This window comes from Engraulis encrasicolus, unplaced genomic scaffold (genome assembly GCF_034702125.1).
Source record: "Engraulis encrasicolus isolate BLACKSEA-1 unplaced genomic scaffold, IST_EnEncr_1.0 scaffold_549_np1212, whole genome shotgun sequence".
Classification (NCBI taxonomy): Eukaryota; Metazoa; Chordata; class Actinopteri; order Clupeiformes; family Engraulidae; genus Engraulis; species Engraulis encrasicolus.
The window spans coordinates 4260-16096 of record NW_026945861.1 but is presented as its reverse complement, the minus strand read 5'-3'; the positions used below and the strand labels follow the sequence as shown (position 1 = coordinate 16096).

The 11837-nt window shown below is 43.5% G+C and overlaps 1 protein-coding gene across 1 annotated transcript; it reads left to right on the top strand.

Moving 5' to 3' along the window:
• Positions 1-220: 220 nt before the first annotated feature.
• Positions 221-8016, top strand: LOC134444389 (peptidyl-prolyl cis-trans isomerase A-like). The gene is made up of 6 exons (XM_063193720.1): positions 221-453; positions 736-766; positions 1179-1267; positions 1795-1891; positions 6218-6293; positions 7077-8016. Exons 1-6 carry the CDS (start codon positions 310-312, stop codon positions 7213-7215), a joined length of 576 nt encoding a protein of 191 aa, XP_063049790.1. The 5' UTR covers positions 221-309; the 3' UTR covers positions 7216-8016.
• Positions 8017-11837: the final 3821 nt, after the last annotated feature.

Below are 11837 nucleotides of genomic sequence, written 5' to 3'. Positions count from 1 at the left end.
TTCTTTGTAACAACTCCTCCTTCCTAATATCTATATATGTAAACGGGATTTGTTACATTTATTATTAATAATAATAATAATAATAATAATAATAATAATAATAATAATAATAATAGGTGGCTTTAGACTAGAGCCACTTTCTTTGTAAAACTTGTGCAATTTTGAAGTACTTCCGGTTCTTTCCAAATCCGAGAGTGCACTTCCTTCGCGGAGCCGCACATCTGACATGTGTTACAGTTTTGTAACGCTAGGTTGGATTGTAGGTTGAGATTCATTTTCTGCTGTGAAGTTCACACCGAAAACATCATCATGCTTATTCTAGGATCAAGAGCAAGATTTTGCACTTTGGCATTCACTGCCACACGAATGTTTGCGACTGGTCCTCAACCAAATCCAGTCGTTTATTTTGATATCGCTGCAGATAACCAACCTCTTGGCAGAGTAACCTTCGAGGTATGACAAAAACTTTTGGGGACAGTGGGGAAGAGAGACCTATCGCAAGTTAGCAATCCTGCTGTAATATTGGCTTCCCACTGCAAATGTTTGTCATTGCATTGCCATAATATTTTGAAGGCAACGGTAACAATATCATGGTGTTTGATTTTACAATTAACTGAGGATTGAACAACAGACTGAATTTGACCTCCAGATTGTATCTCGAAATGTGAAACAACGTTAACGTTGCATATTTCAATGTATGGTGCCTACAACTATTTGCTTGGTTTTTTTTTGCAGCTGCGCGCTGACGTGGTTCCAAAAACAGCAGGTATTTGACAGTTTTCATTCTTTCATACTGGCTTTCATGGGCGCAGACGTCAGAATAGGTCGGCACTGGTGTCATCAGTTTGAACTGTCATGATACTGTATGGTATTGTACAAGGTGCATTTTTAATGTCAAGCTTACTGAAAGAAGGAAGTGCACTTCCCCAATGAAGTTTAACTGGCATAGGCGACAGTCATTGTCAAAGTGATTACGACATGCCAAGTATGTAGAGAATGATTCAGCATTGTGTGGTCTAGATTTATGTGCTGCTCTAGACACTAAACCACATAAGTCAAACTGAAGTTGTGACATCTAGGCACAGATCACTGCTTACCAAAGTGTCTAAGCGTCTAAAACGTTTCACACCCTTTGCGCCTTTACTTAACTTCATTGATTGTTTTCTTTTGCCCCTCAGAAAACTTCCGTGCACTGTGCACAGGGGAACAGGGATATGGTTACAAAGGATCAATCTTCCACAGAGTCATCCCACAGTTTATGTGCCAGGTAAGCTACAGTGCTTACAGCCCAAAGGTGTCCTATGACCAGGTCCAGACTACGCCTTAGACTCTTGGATTTCAAGCATGCATTGTATTCATGAATATGTGAATGAACTGGTGCCTGTTGTTCATGTAACACCATCACTAATCATGATGGGTCACTCACACAATCCGTGTGGGTGTATGTTGAGTGCTGAATACAGTGTCAGTCTGACAAAGGGTCTCAAACCCAAAACGTCACTTTTAGCACCTTGTGTAGACTACAGTAGCCGACTGGTGTCGTGGAGTTTGTCTTTGATGAATGACATTTGTGTTTCGGCTCACCAACATTTTTGGCTAAAGATTTGTGTGAGTAGACGTAGCACACTGCACACATCCTCATGGATTTCAAACATGTATTTTCCCAGTGAATATCCTCACAAGACCAGGCATGCACGCTTTCTCTTTCTTCTTTTCTATTTCGCCCTCCCTTTTGGCTATTGGTGCTCAGTGGTGGTAGTAATTATCTCTGACATTTTTTTTTTAATCTTCCAGGGAGGAGACTTCACAAATCACAATGGAACCGGTGGCAAGTCCATATACGGGCGGACATTCCCAGATGAGAACTTCAAGCTGAGGCACACTGGTGCTGGTAAGACACGTTCACTAGTTCGCCCTTGAGTGCTTGGTGTACAGTACGCATGTTTGGGATATGGTAGCTGGCCTCGGTCCCGGGATGCTTCAAGCGGAGATCATGTGGGATGAGATACGCTCACACCCCCCTGTGTGTAGAGGGATGGTAGAGTGGGACCACTGGTGAAATGGAGCAGTTCAGGGAGGAGGTGGGACAATTGGAGAGCCTTCACGTAAAACAAGTGAATGGGTAGGGGGATTAAGGTGTCGGTTACACGGCAATGTTTTTCTCTGCAAACGACCATTTTGCTTATCGTTCTCCTGTCCGGGCTATATGACACCGGCCTCCGGGGTAGCCTTAAACGATAACTTTGGAGAATGGGTTGCAGAGTGGGAAGATCTAGGAAATAGGAATGCAGTTCTTCGCGTTGCCATTGTTACAGCCAAAACGGATTTGAAGGTAGCAGCAGGTAATGACAACTGTCAATCACTCAGCAGGCTTCCCCCTGAACGACATTTCTGGAAACAACATTTAGCAACATGATCCCTCATAGTCCTCAGCAATATATCGGATTGTTAGTATATCATATAAGCATGCAGCACACAACAAAACCCAACCACTGCATTTCACCCATCACTCATGAGCAATAGGCAGCTGTGGGGCTGACACCCAGAGGGCCATGAGAATGGAGTTAGAATACTTCAGTAGCACGCCTGGGCTGGTAATCTGTCTTACAAGGCATCTCGATTACCATGTGGTGCCAACAGTTCTCAGCAATTCGATTTTTTTAAATTTAGTCATTGATTTTTTTTGTTGTTGTTGTTTTTGTTGAGATTAGACTCGTATAATCTTTCAATCCACTACCTTGAAGCAATACAGTAGCCCCAGGCTAGACACAGGCCCCACAGAAGACAAATTCTGCAATAGAATTAGGTAGGCTGCGTTATAATTCCGAGCCAGGAATGAGTATTCAAAAGTTATTTAAAACGCAACAGCAGACAAATGTTTCAATTCTACATCTAGTAACAATTCTACAATGATGTAAGGGATAACGGCCGACGAGGTGACAGGTTATACGAAATTAATGGCGAGGCGGCGGCTCCGAAGTTTGGCGACGCGCGCAGCGCGGAGACAAAGTTGCCTCCGCCAAGCCATTAATTTCTATAACCGGTCGACCTCGAAGGCCGTTATCCCGCTTATCTGCCGTTATGGCGAGGTACTTTTTAATCTATTATCGTCTGTAAAGTTGTAGGAACCATGTTCTATCAAGATAGAATGTTGCTGTGCGGGCGTCCAACTTGACGCGCCTAGAATCTTCGTTTGGTAGCCTGCCGACGCTGTGATTATTTAATTTTCCCTTGGCCATATACCACGGCGGGATGGAAGTTTAAAAACAAAAACTTGCGAAGCATTTCTATGCTGAATCGACACATGTCGCATTACGTGTCTATTTCCCCCTGCTGATCATCACAGGCTACCTGTCAACTTCGTGCGTAAAAGAGAGAGAGATAGAGAAAGAGAGAGAGATTCCCCACGCTAGGGTCATTTTTAATAACTCTCCCCTTTCCCCTTTCACACGTGTTCCTTCCCCACAAGAGGAGAGTAGCCTAATTTTTAAAAAAGGACGTTTTCAGATCAATACCAAAGGGAAGGCAGCGGGAAATAGCCTAGCCTACATTTTAAAAACCATGGGAGTGGAGCAGATGACGAGGTGACTCGTTTCGATACAATTGATGGCGAGGCAGGTGCTTAGAATTTCGGTACAGGGTATTTTTGCCATGTATTGCTGGGCCTATCTGTAAATTTGTAACCTGAATTATGCCAACTGCAGAAAAATTTAGTGCGCACGTAATCAGGCGCGCCTCTGTCAGATGCATGTAGTAGAACTTTTACGGCGACCGACTTGACAACCAAATGCGATAGAACTGACGACTGGCTCTTGGCTTGACAACCAAATGCGATAGAATTAACGACTGACTCTTGACTTGATAAACAAATGCGATAGAACTAACGACTGGCTTTTGGCCATAGCAACCTACAGTTTAGAATTAGTAACCTAACTTAGTCGCACGTTTGACGCCTTACAGGTTATAGGGAATTAGTTGCAACCCCATCAGCCAATCAGAAACGAGGATGCAGTTGCGTAGGCAGATAAGTTAATATATTCTACAATACCCCCCAACCCCCCAACCGACTTTGTCCAATAGGGCCCCCCTGTCAGGTACAGTAGGAGCCCCTAGGCTGTAGCCATATCTAATCTGTGCGTGTACTGTTAATCCGGCCCTACACACAGTCGAACTACCAGTAAGCTCGCCGATTGATTCAGCATTTCTACTTTCAAGGTTTGCTTTGAAAGACCACTTAATTGATCCAAACTACATTTACCTTAACCCATTGATGCCTGATGTTGCGTTGCGCAACATTGGCCCTGGCGCCTGGAGTTGCATTACGCAACATTCAGGCTCATGAGATTTGAGACAACTTTATCCAAAATCTCTGTTTGTTTGAGATGAATGTACACATTCTAATGAACGATGAGGGTCTTGGCGTTTAAATGCAACTTAGTGCATATGCTTATGTACTTAAGCATGTACTGAAGGGCTCAGGCATTCAGCACCCTTTTTTTGCAGGTGCCTTAGGCGTCAATGGGTTAATGCCCTTTTCCCTCGACTTCTCTGTAGGCTTCTACTCCAATACATATACAGCCTGGTTCTAGCCTGATTATCATCGACGTTCTAATCTCTTCGAGACTTGGTCTGGCCAAGAGCATAGCAGGAACTCGGAAAGTACTTGCATAGCTCTTGACCTGACTAGTTGCAAGGCTGAAAGTGTTGTGTCACTAGGAGGGCACAGCCTGGCTAGCCTGGTCCTACCACATCCTTGCACCAATTAAGTGTATGAAATGGCCGAATTGAGAAACGATTAATGGTGCTTAAAAATGAACTCCATCCCCGACCCCAAATACACGTGGAGGTAGTCTGACTAAATACTCCACCTGGGAAATGGGCTGGTGACGATCGAGTGCAAACAGACCAGCCATACCCAGCCTGGTGCACAGAATGCGGTAGAATGAGCAGTAAGGTTGTTTGCAGGTTTTTAATTCACCTCACCAGCAGCATGATGGAAACCCTTCTGTCCACTAGGTGGCAACAGTACGCCACAAATGTGAAAGAACAACTTTTTTTCCCCCTCTCTCTGTCTTTTTTTTTTTTAAAGGGACACTGTGTGAGATTTTTAGTTGTTTATTTCCAGAATTCATGCTGCCCATTCACTAATGTTACCTTTTTCATGAATACTTACCACCAGCATCAAATTCTAAGTATTCATTATGACTGGAAAAAATGCACTTTTCAAACATGGTAAGGGGAATCTTCTACATGGTCCGCCATTTTGAATTTCCAAAAATAGCCATTTTTAGCGTCACATTCATTTTTAGATCAAATTTGGCGATAGGCAGCCCAGTTTCAATGAGCAGCATAGTTGCAGTACCTTTTTTGACCATTTCCTGCACAGTGTCCCTTTAAGAGCCAGATAAGCATGACCCACTTTTATGGGCCAGAAGGAGTCAGTTTACTAATATAATTACTCTGAGTTCTTGCCGTCCTAAAAGCATCCCAGTCTTACCTGGGAACGGATCCTTGACTGAGCCTGTCTGGCTCGATAAAGCTGAAGAATTCCGTGTGTATGTATGTGCGCACGTGTGAGAGACGTGTGTGTGTGTGTGTGTGTGTGTGTGTGTGTGTGTGTGTGTGTGTGTGTGTGTGTGTGTGTGTGTGTGTGTGCGCGCCAAGATACTGTAATTGTGTTTTGGACTTGTTGGTCTGGCCAGACCCTCCCTTACTGTAGGCTCGAACAATGAAGCAACGTATCTGGCCAGAGTACATTTTCCCCTACCAACAAGAATACCGTTGCATGGGAAAGCAACAGGGAGAGGTTGGATGCCAGCAAATGCCACGTCTTCCATGTCTCTGTCTCTGTCTCTGTCTCTCTCTCTCTCTCTCTCTCTCTCTCTCTCTCTCTCTCTCTCTCTCGTTCTGTCTCTCGATTGTCTAATCAGGTCTCATTAAGGAGGTTTTAACTCTTTCTAATGTCTTCTGTATATTTATGTCTGGGTATCTCTCCCCCTTCCTCTCCCTTCCTCCATCCGTGTCTCTTTGTGCTGACCGTGGCTGTTGATGCTTTGCAGGGATCTTGTTTATGGCTGACACAAGGCCTCATACAAAGGGCAATGTCGGCAATGTTTCATCTTTCCCTCTTTTTTTTACCAAGAGACCTTTTGACTATGTGTAACTCTCTCTTTCTCTCTATCTGTCTTGCCCCCCCACCCTTCTTCTTCATCCACAGGGATCTTGTCCATGGCTAACGCAGGGCCTCACACAAACGGCTCTCAATTCTTCATCTGCACAGGCAAGACAGAGTGGTGAGTGATCAAGGCATCTAAGGGTCATACTTTAACTGTGTGCGTGCGTGGGTGCGTGCGTGCGTGCGTGCGTGCGTGTGTGTGTGTGTGTGTCATAGAGGGGTGTGCTTGCGTGCATGCGTGACACCCAACGTTTTTTTTGTTGTGTGATGAGCATTAAGTGATTTATGCATGAGTGCATGTGTAGAATACAAGATATATTTTTCTGAGAGTTGAACCAATGTCCATAAAGGAACTATTCTTGTGTGTCTGTGTGTGTTTGACAGAGACCAACTATTTGACCTAGTTGTGTGTGATGCTGTTCTTGTGGCGTGAGTGTGTGTTTGGGGGCCAATCCAAAAACCTGAGTCTGGTGATGTGTTTATATATAAATATGAACTGCTATTCCTGTGGGGAGAATGTACAGGTGCCTGGCTATATGTGCATGCTTGTGTGTGTGGTAAGCGGATAGAGAAAGAGTTTGCCTTACCTGAAAAATAAACCTGTCTCTCTTCCTCCCCTCTCCCTCCCTGTATTTCTCTCTCTCTCTCTCTCTCTCTCTCTCTCTCTCTCTCTCTCCCTCTCTCTCTCTCTCTCTCTCTCTCTCTCTCTCTCTCTCTCTCTCTCTCTCTCTCTTCCTCCCCTCTCCCTCCCTGTATTTCTCTCTCTCTCTCTCTCTCTCTCTCTCTCTCTCTCTCTCTCACACACACACACTCTCTCTCTCTCTCCCTCTCTCACACTCTCTCTCTCTCTATCTCTCTCTCTCACTCCCCCTCTCTCTCCCTCTCCCTCTCACTCTCCCAGGCTGGATGGCAGGCATGTTGTGTTTGGCAGTGTGAAGGAGGGCATCGAGGTGGTGCAGAAGGTGGAGGCCCTCGGCTCTCGCTCCGGGCGCACCGCCAAACGCATCACCATCACCGACTGCGGAGAGCTGAAAGACTAGACAGACCCTCCGTCAGCCGCCACGACGACGGACGGGCACCTTCGGAACACCGCAAACCCCTCTACCCAAGCTTCCACCACCTCCTTAAACAAACCTCTTTCTCCTACCCCCCCCCAAACGCCTCCTGTCCGGGTCTGTTTTGGCGCCTCACCATCGCTGACTGTGGTGAGCTCAAGTGTACTAGACAGACCCCAGTCAGCCACAACGGCGGCACCTATTCGACCACCGCCCGCTGCCGCCCCTCAAACTTCTCCAATAACCCCCTACTACCCACCCTTCCATCCACCACCTCCTCAAACGCCTTTCTCCTCTCCCCAACCTCTTCCCCAAACACCTCCTCTTGGTCTGTTTTGGTGTCTACTACCTCCTTAATATCTTCTCCTCCTCCTCCCCACTTCTCTTATTCTTTTAAGGACTTTGAATGTCCTTACTCCCCACCTCGATCCTGCTAACACCTTATGTGAAGGTCTATTTTGGTATCTTCTAGTTTCCAAGACCTTCTCCTCATGCTGACCACCTCTCTCCTCCGAGGCTCCTCCTCCTCCGACTTTCCGTTCAGTCCTTTAAGAATTGCCCTCCTCCGATACTCCTCTTCCCGACCTCCTAACACCTCTTGTCAAGGTCTGTTTAGGTGTCCACCACCTCCACAAGACCTCATTTTCTCCCCACTAACCACCACCTACCTCTCTCCTCCTTGTCCTCACCTTCTCTGAATATCCTTGTCGACCTCCTCCAAAAACCACCTCTCACCTCGTTCCCGTTCTTCCCGACCTCCCACAAACACCTCCTGTTTTTTGGCACCCATCAGAGCCATCTAATAACAGAGTTGCGCAAACCGGGGACCAGGAAGTCGGTTGGTGATGTGATTCGCGTAGATTAAAATGTTTCTTAACAGTAAACTTCTGTTCGTTGGAAACTAACACAGAACCATCACATACCAAACAAAGATTAATTACAAACAAATTACATTACCTTTACCACATTTTCTGTGTTCTATCGCCACCTCCTGGAACTAAGTAACTTCTAATAGAACTAAAGTCAATGGGGATTTCCATGTTAACGCTCCGTGAGGCTCCATGAGAGCCGCCATTGCTGTGGAAAGATTGGTCCATAGAGGTCTATGGGAGTGGCGTAACTCTGATATTAGATGGCTCTGGCATCCATCACCTCCTCAAAATCATCACCTCCTCTCCACCTCTCTTTTAGTAAATACCTCCTGTGAATTGCACAACCCCCCCCCCATCCATATATCTACCTCTCCCAAAACACCTCCTGTGAATGTCTATTTTGGCACACACCCTCTCTCTCTCTCTCTCTCTCTCTCTCTCTCTCTCTCTCCTCTAAACACCTCATCTGAGTGTCCACAAAATGAGCCCGTTGTGTAGACCTTTTGGACTGTGGTGGTGTTGGATCAGCCGAGGACTTCGAGGCAAGATTTTTCCCCTCGGTTTTTTTCATTAATACTTGCGATCCATCTTCACCCCTCTATCTCCCCCTCTCTCTCTCATTTCTAATTTTGTTTAATATTCTTTTTTTAGTCGGCCACACTGAGCTGAGAGGCTCTGTCCAGAGTCATAAAAAGGGGTGTGTCTAGAATCCCTTTCGAAAACTGTGATTGGTCTAATGGCATTTCTATCTGGATTTTTCAGGGAGTACTAGACTTGGTGTCTTGGCTTCATGACTTCAAGTCAGAGGTGTCAAAAGTAAAAGTAACTGTTAAAAAAGACACACAGTTTCCTTCCAATACAGGTAACTTATCAGAGTAACCAGTAGACCTGCATACCTGTAGACCCGCATCACGTTTGTGATGGGTTCTTGTTAGGTTTTTAGCCTAACAACTGTAACAACACAGTCTATCTATCTCATCTATCTAATGGAGTAAACATTGTAACAGTTATGTAATGTCTTGTGCTTGTGTTGTACGCATACTTACGCCATGACTTTACTTTTACTTTTATTTTTGACCACTCTGCTTCATGTTGCTGGAGTACTTGTGTATTTGTGAACCTACCCTCATAATTTTGTCTCAAAATCATGTAGGGTTTTTTTGTCCTTTGTAATAAAATGACTAACCTCATTCGTGCTGTAATGTAAACCTAGGAAGATGTGAATGGAAATATTAAGGGAATTATAGGAATGGGTGGAAATAAAGTCATACTTGAAATGTGATCAATTTCACTTGTCACCTTTTTTCTTTAAGATTACTTTTACTACATACATAAGGGCAGTCGTGGGTAAGCGGTTACTGTGTCAGATTTGTATGCCAGGATGGTGGGTGGAGTAGTTGCCCCCCTCATCCTCCTTCATGGCTGAGGTACCACGAGCATGGTACCGTCCTGCCGCACTACTCTCTTGCGGCTCTTTTCAGGTTGGCTTTCTCTTCGTTATCACCTACATCCACCACATATTAGGAGCTGAATGTGCTTTGATTATGGGTGGAAAAAAGCAAGTATCTCACACAAAGATTTCCAACAAACAAGGTTTTTAATTTTTCACATAGTTCCATTATTTAAAACAAACTGGTCATCCGTTTTACAAAAAAAAAAACACATAAGGCACATTTCACAATCCTGCTTTGTTATCCCGTTCCAATCCTTGGTTTGTTCCAATACATGAAAAGAAAAGAGGGGGAAAAAACCCTTCATATCAACTATCCCTTTTTCTTTTCCTTTCAACAGTGTGGTCACTGCATGGTTTGACCTATGCTTCCTACAGTGTTAGGTATACATGGCCACTGTAGAAAAACAAAAAAAATAGATTAATTCGGTTTCTTTCTTAGTCAAGGTCATTTTTCCAAAAAGTTGACACCTGAAGGCAAATCATGTTAATTTTCGGCATACAACTGATTTAGGGGTATTCAAGGGTGCTGAATCCAAATCTGTCGTATGCCGGACGCAAAAATGTACCGAAATGCCTCAAACGGGCAAAATCCAATATGGCCGCCGCCACCGTGTTAAAATCCTGCAATCACTTTTCTTTTGGACTAAATAAGGTATGAATTTGAAAATAGCACTTATTTTTATGTTTTCAGACATGGGGAAAGCCCTTATGTCATCAGATGTAAGCTCAGCTTGGAAGAAAATGCTTATGCCATTGGCTGGCAGCCATTTTAAAAGCAGAGAGCCTCATATTGTCAGCGATTTTTAAAATTTTGACTAATCTTTCAAGATTCACAGAAAAAAATGCTCTTTGTCTCTGTGAACACAAATACTACAGAAAACTACACTGAACTGTCTACTTTCACCTGAAAAAAGAAGTTTGTGTCTACCTTTTTCCATTCTTTAGTTATGGGCAGTAGAACATGGGATGACACCACAAAAAAACACTGATTTTTGACCCCAAAATACTGCACTTCTCTCTGCCCATATCTTTAAGGACATATTGTCTTTGATAGTGTTCATGTTTGATGTGCAACATTTTCAGGGGGTTTGAAGGGTGCTTAATGCCAATATGATGTATAAATAAATGTATATTCCCATAGTACATCAAATGAAGGAATCCAATATGGCCGCCGTCACCAGTCTACAGTGTACATTTCTTTGATTACACAAGGTAAACTCTTACATTATGTAGCATTAGGTTTTCATACAGGGATAATTAATTTCCATACTCAGATTTAAGATAGATATCAAAGAAAATTATTTCAATGTAGTCTGAATGCATGATTGCAACAGGAACATAGGGTGACACCACAAAAAAAAAAAAAATTTGACCCCAAAATACTGCACTTGTCTCATCTCCCACATTTTTGCTTTAAGGATGAAGTGTCTTTGATAGTGTTCATGTTTGATATGCAGCATTTTCAGGGGTTTGAAGGGTGCTTAATTCAAATATTCAAATATGCTGTGTATTACAGTAGGCTCAAAACCTCTCTAATAGGCCTACCTCAAAATGAATTAATCGAATATGGACGCCATCACCAGACATGGTGGACTCTTAATTACATTGTAGCTATAGGTTGTCATACATGGAGAATTCATCTCCATACTCAGATTTAAGATTAGAATCAAAGGACATGATTTCATAGGTTGAATTCATGTTTACAAGTGACAGTTGACTTTCATGTCAATACGCTGTTCTTTTGAATGAAAATGTTTTCTCTACTTCCACTTTTATTTTAATGCTTATTATAACATGATGCAATATGTCCACCTCAATCCACCTCTTCCATTATGAGACATATTTACACACATAAGTCTGAATGTGCCTAAATATAATATGCACATCTACATTTTGTGCATTAGGAATTCATTGTTTGCCGATTTTATTGCGGTGCTTACATTATATCTTTCGATGGTGGAAAGGTGAAACGTGGATCAAAACAGTTTATGTTATTGTGAGGAATTTACTTGATATATGCTAACTCCTTCCCAACAATTAGGCCTATCAACCTCCTCCTCTCCAGTGATTTGGTAGGACACACAATATCATGCACTGCATGGCACTTTTGCTGCAAATGCAACAAAAGCAAAGTATGGCGTTTTGCAATGATCAGTCCTATCTAATTCAGATGTCACATGGTTACATAAAATGCCCCACATTATCAAATCTCTATATTGAGTCAGGCACACATACCCCTTCCTATCCTCCTGCCAGTCACCGAAGTGGGATGGGTGGTATTG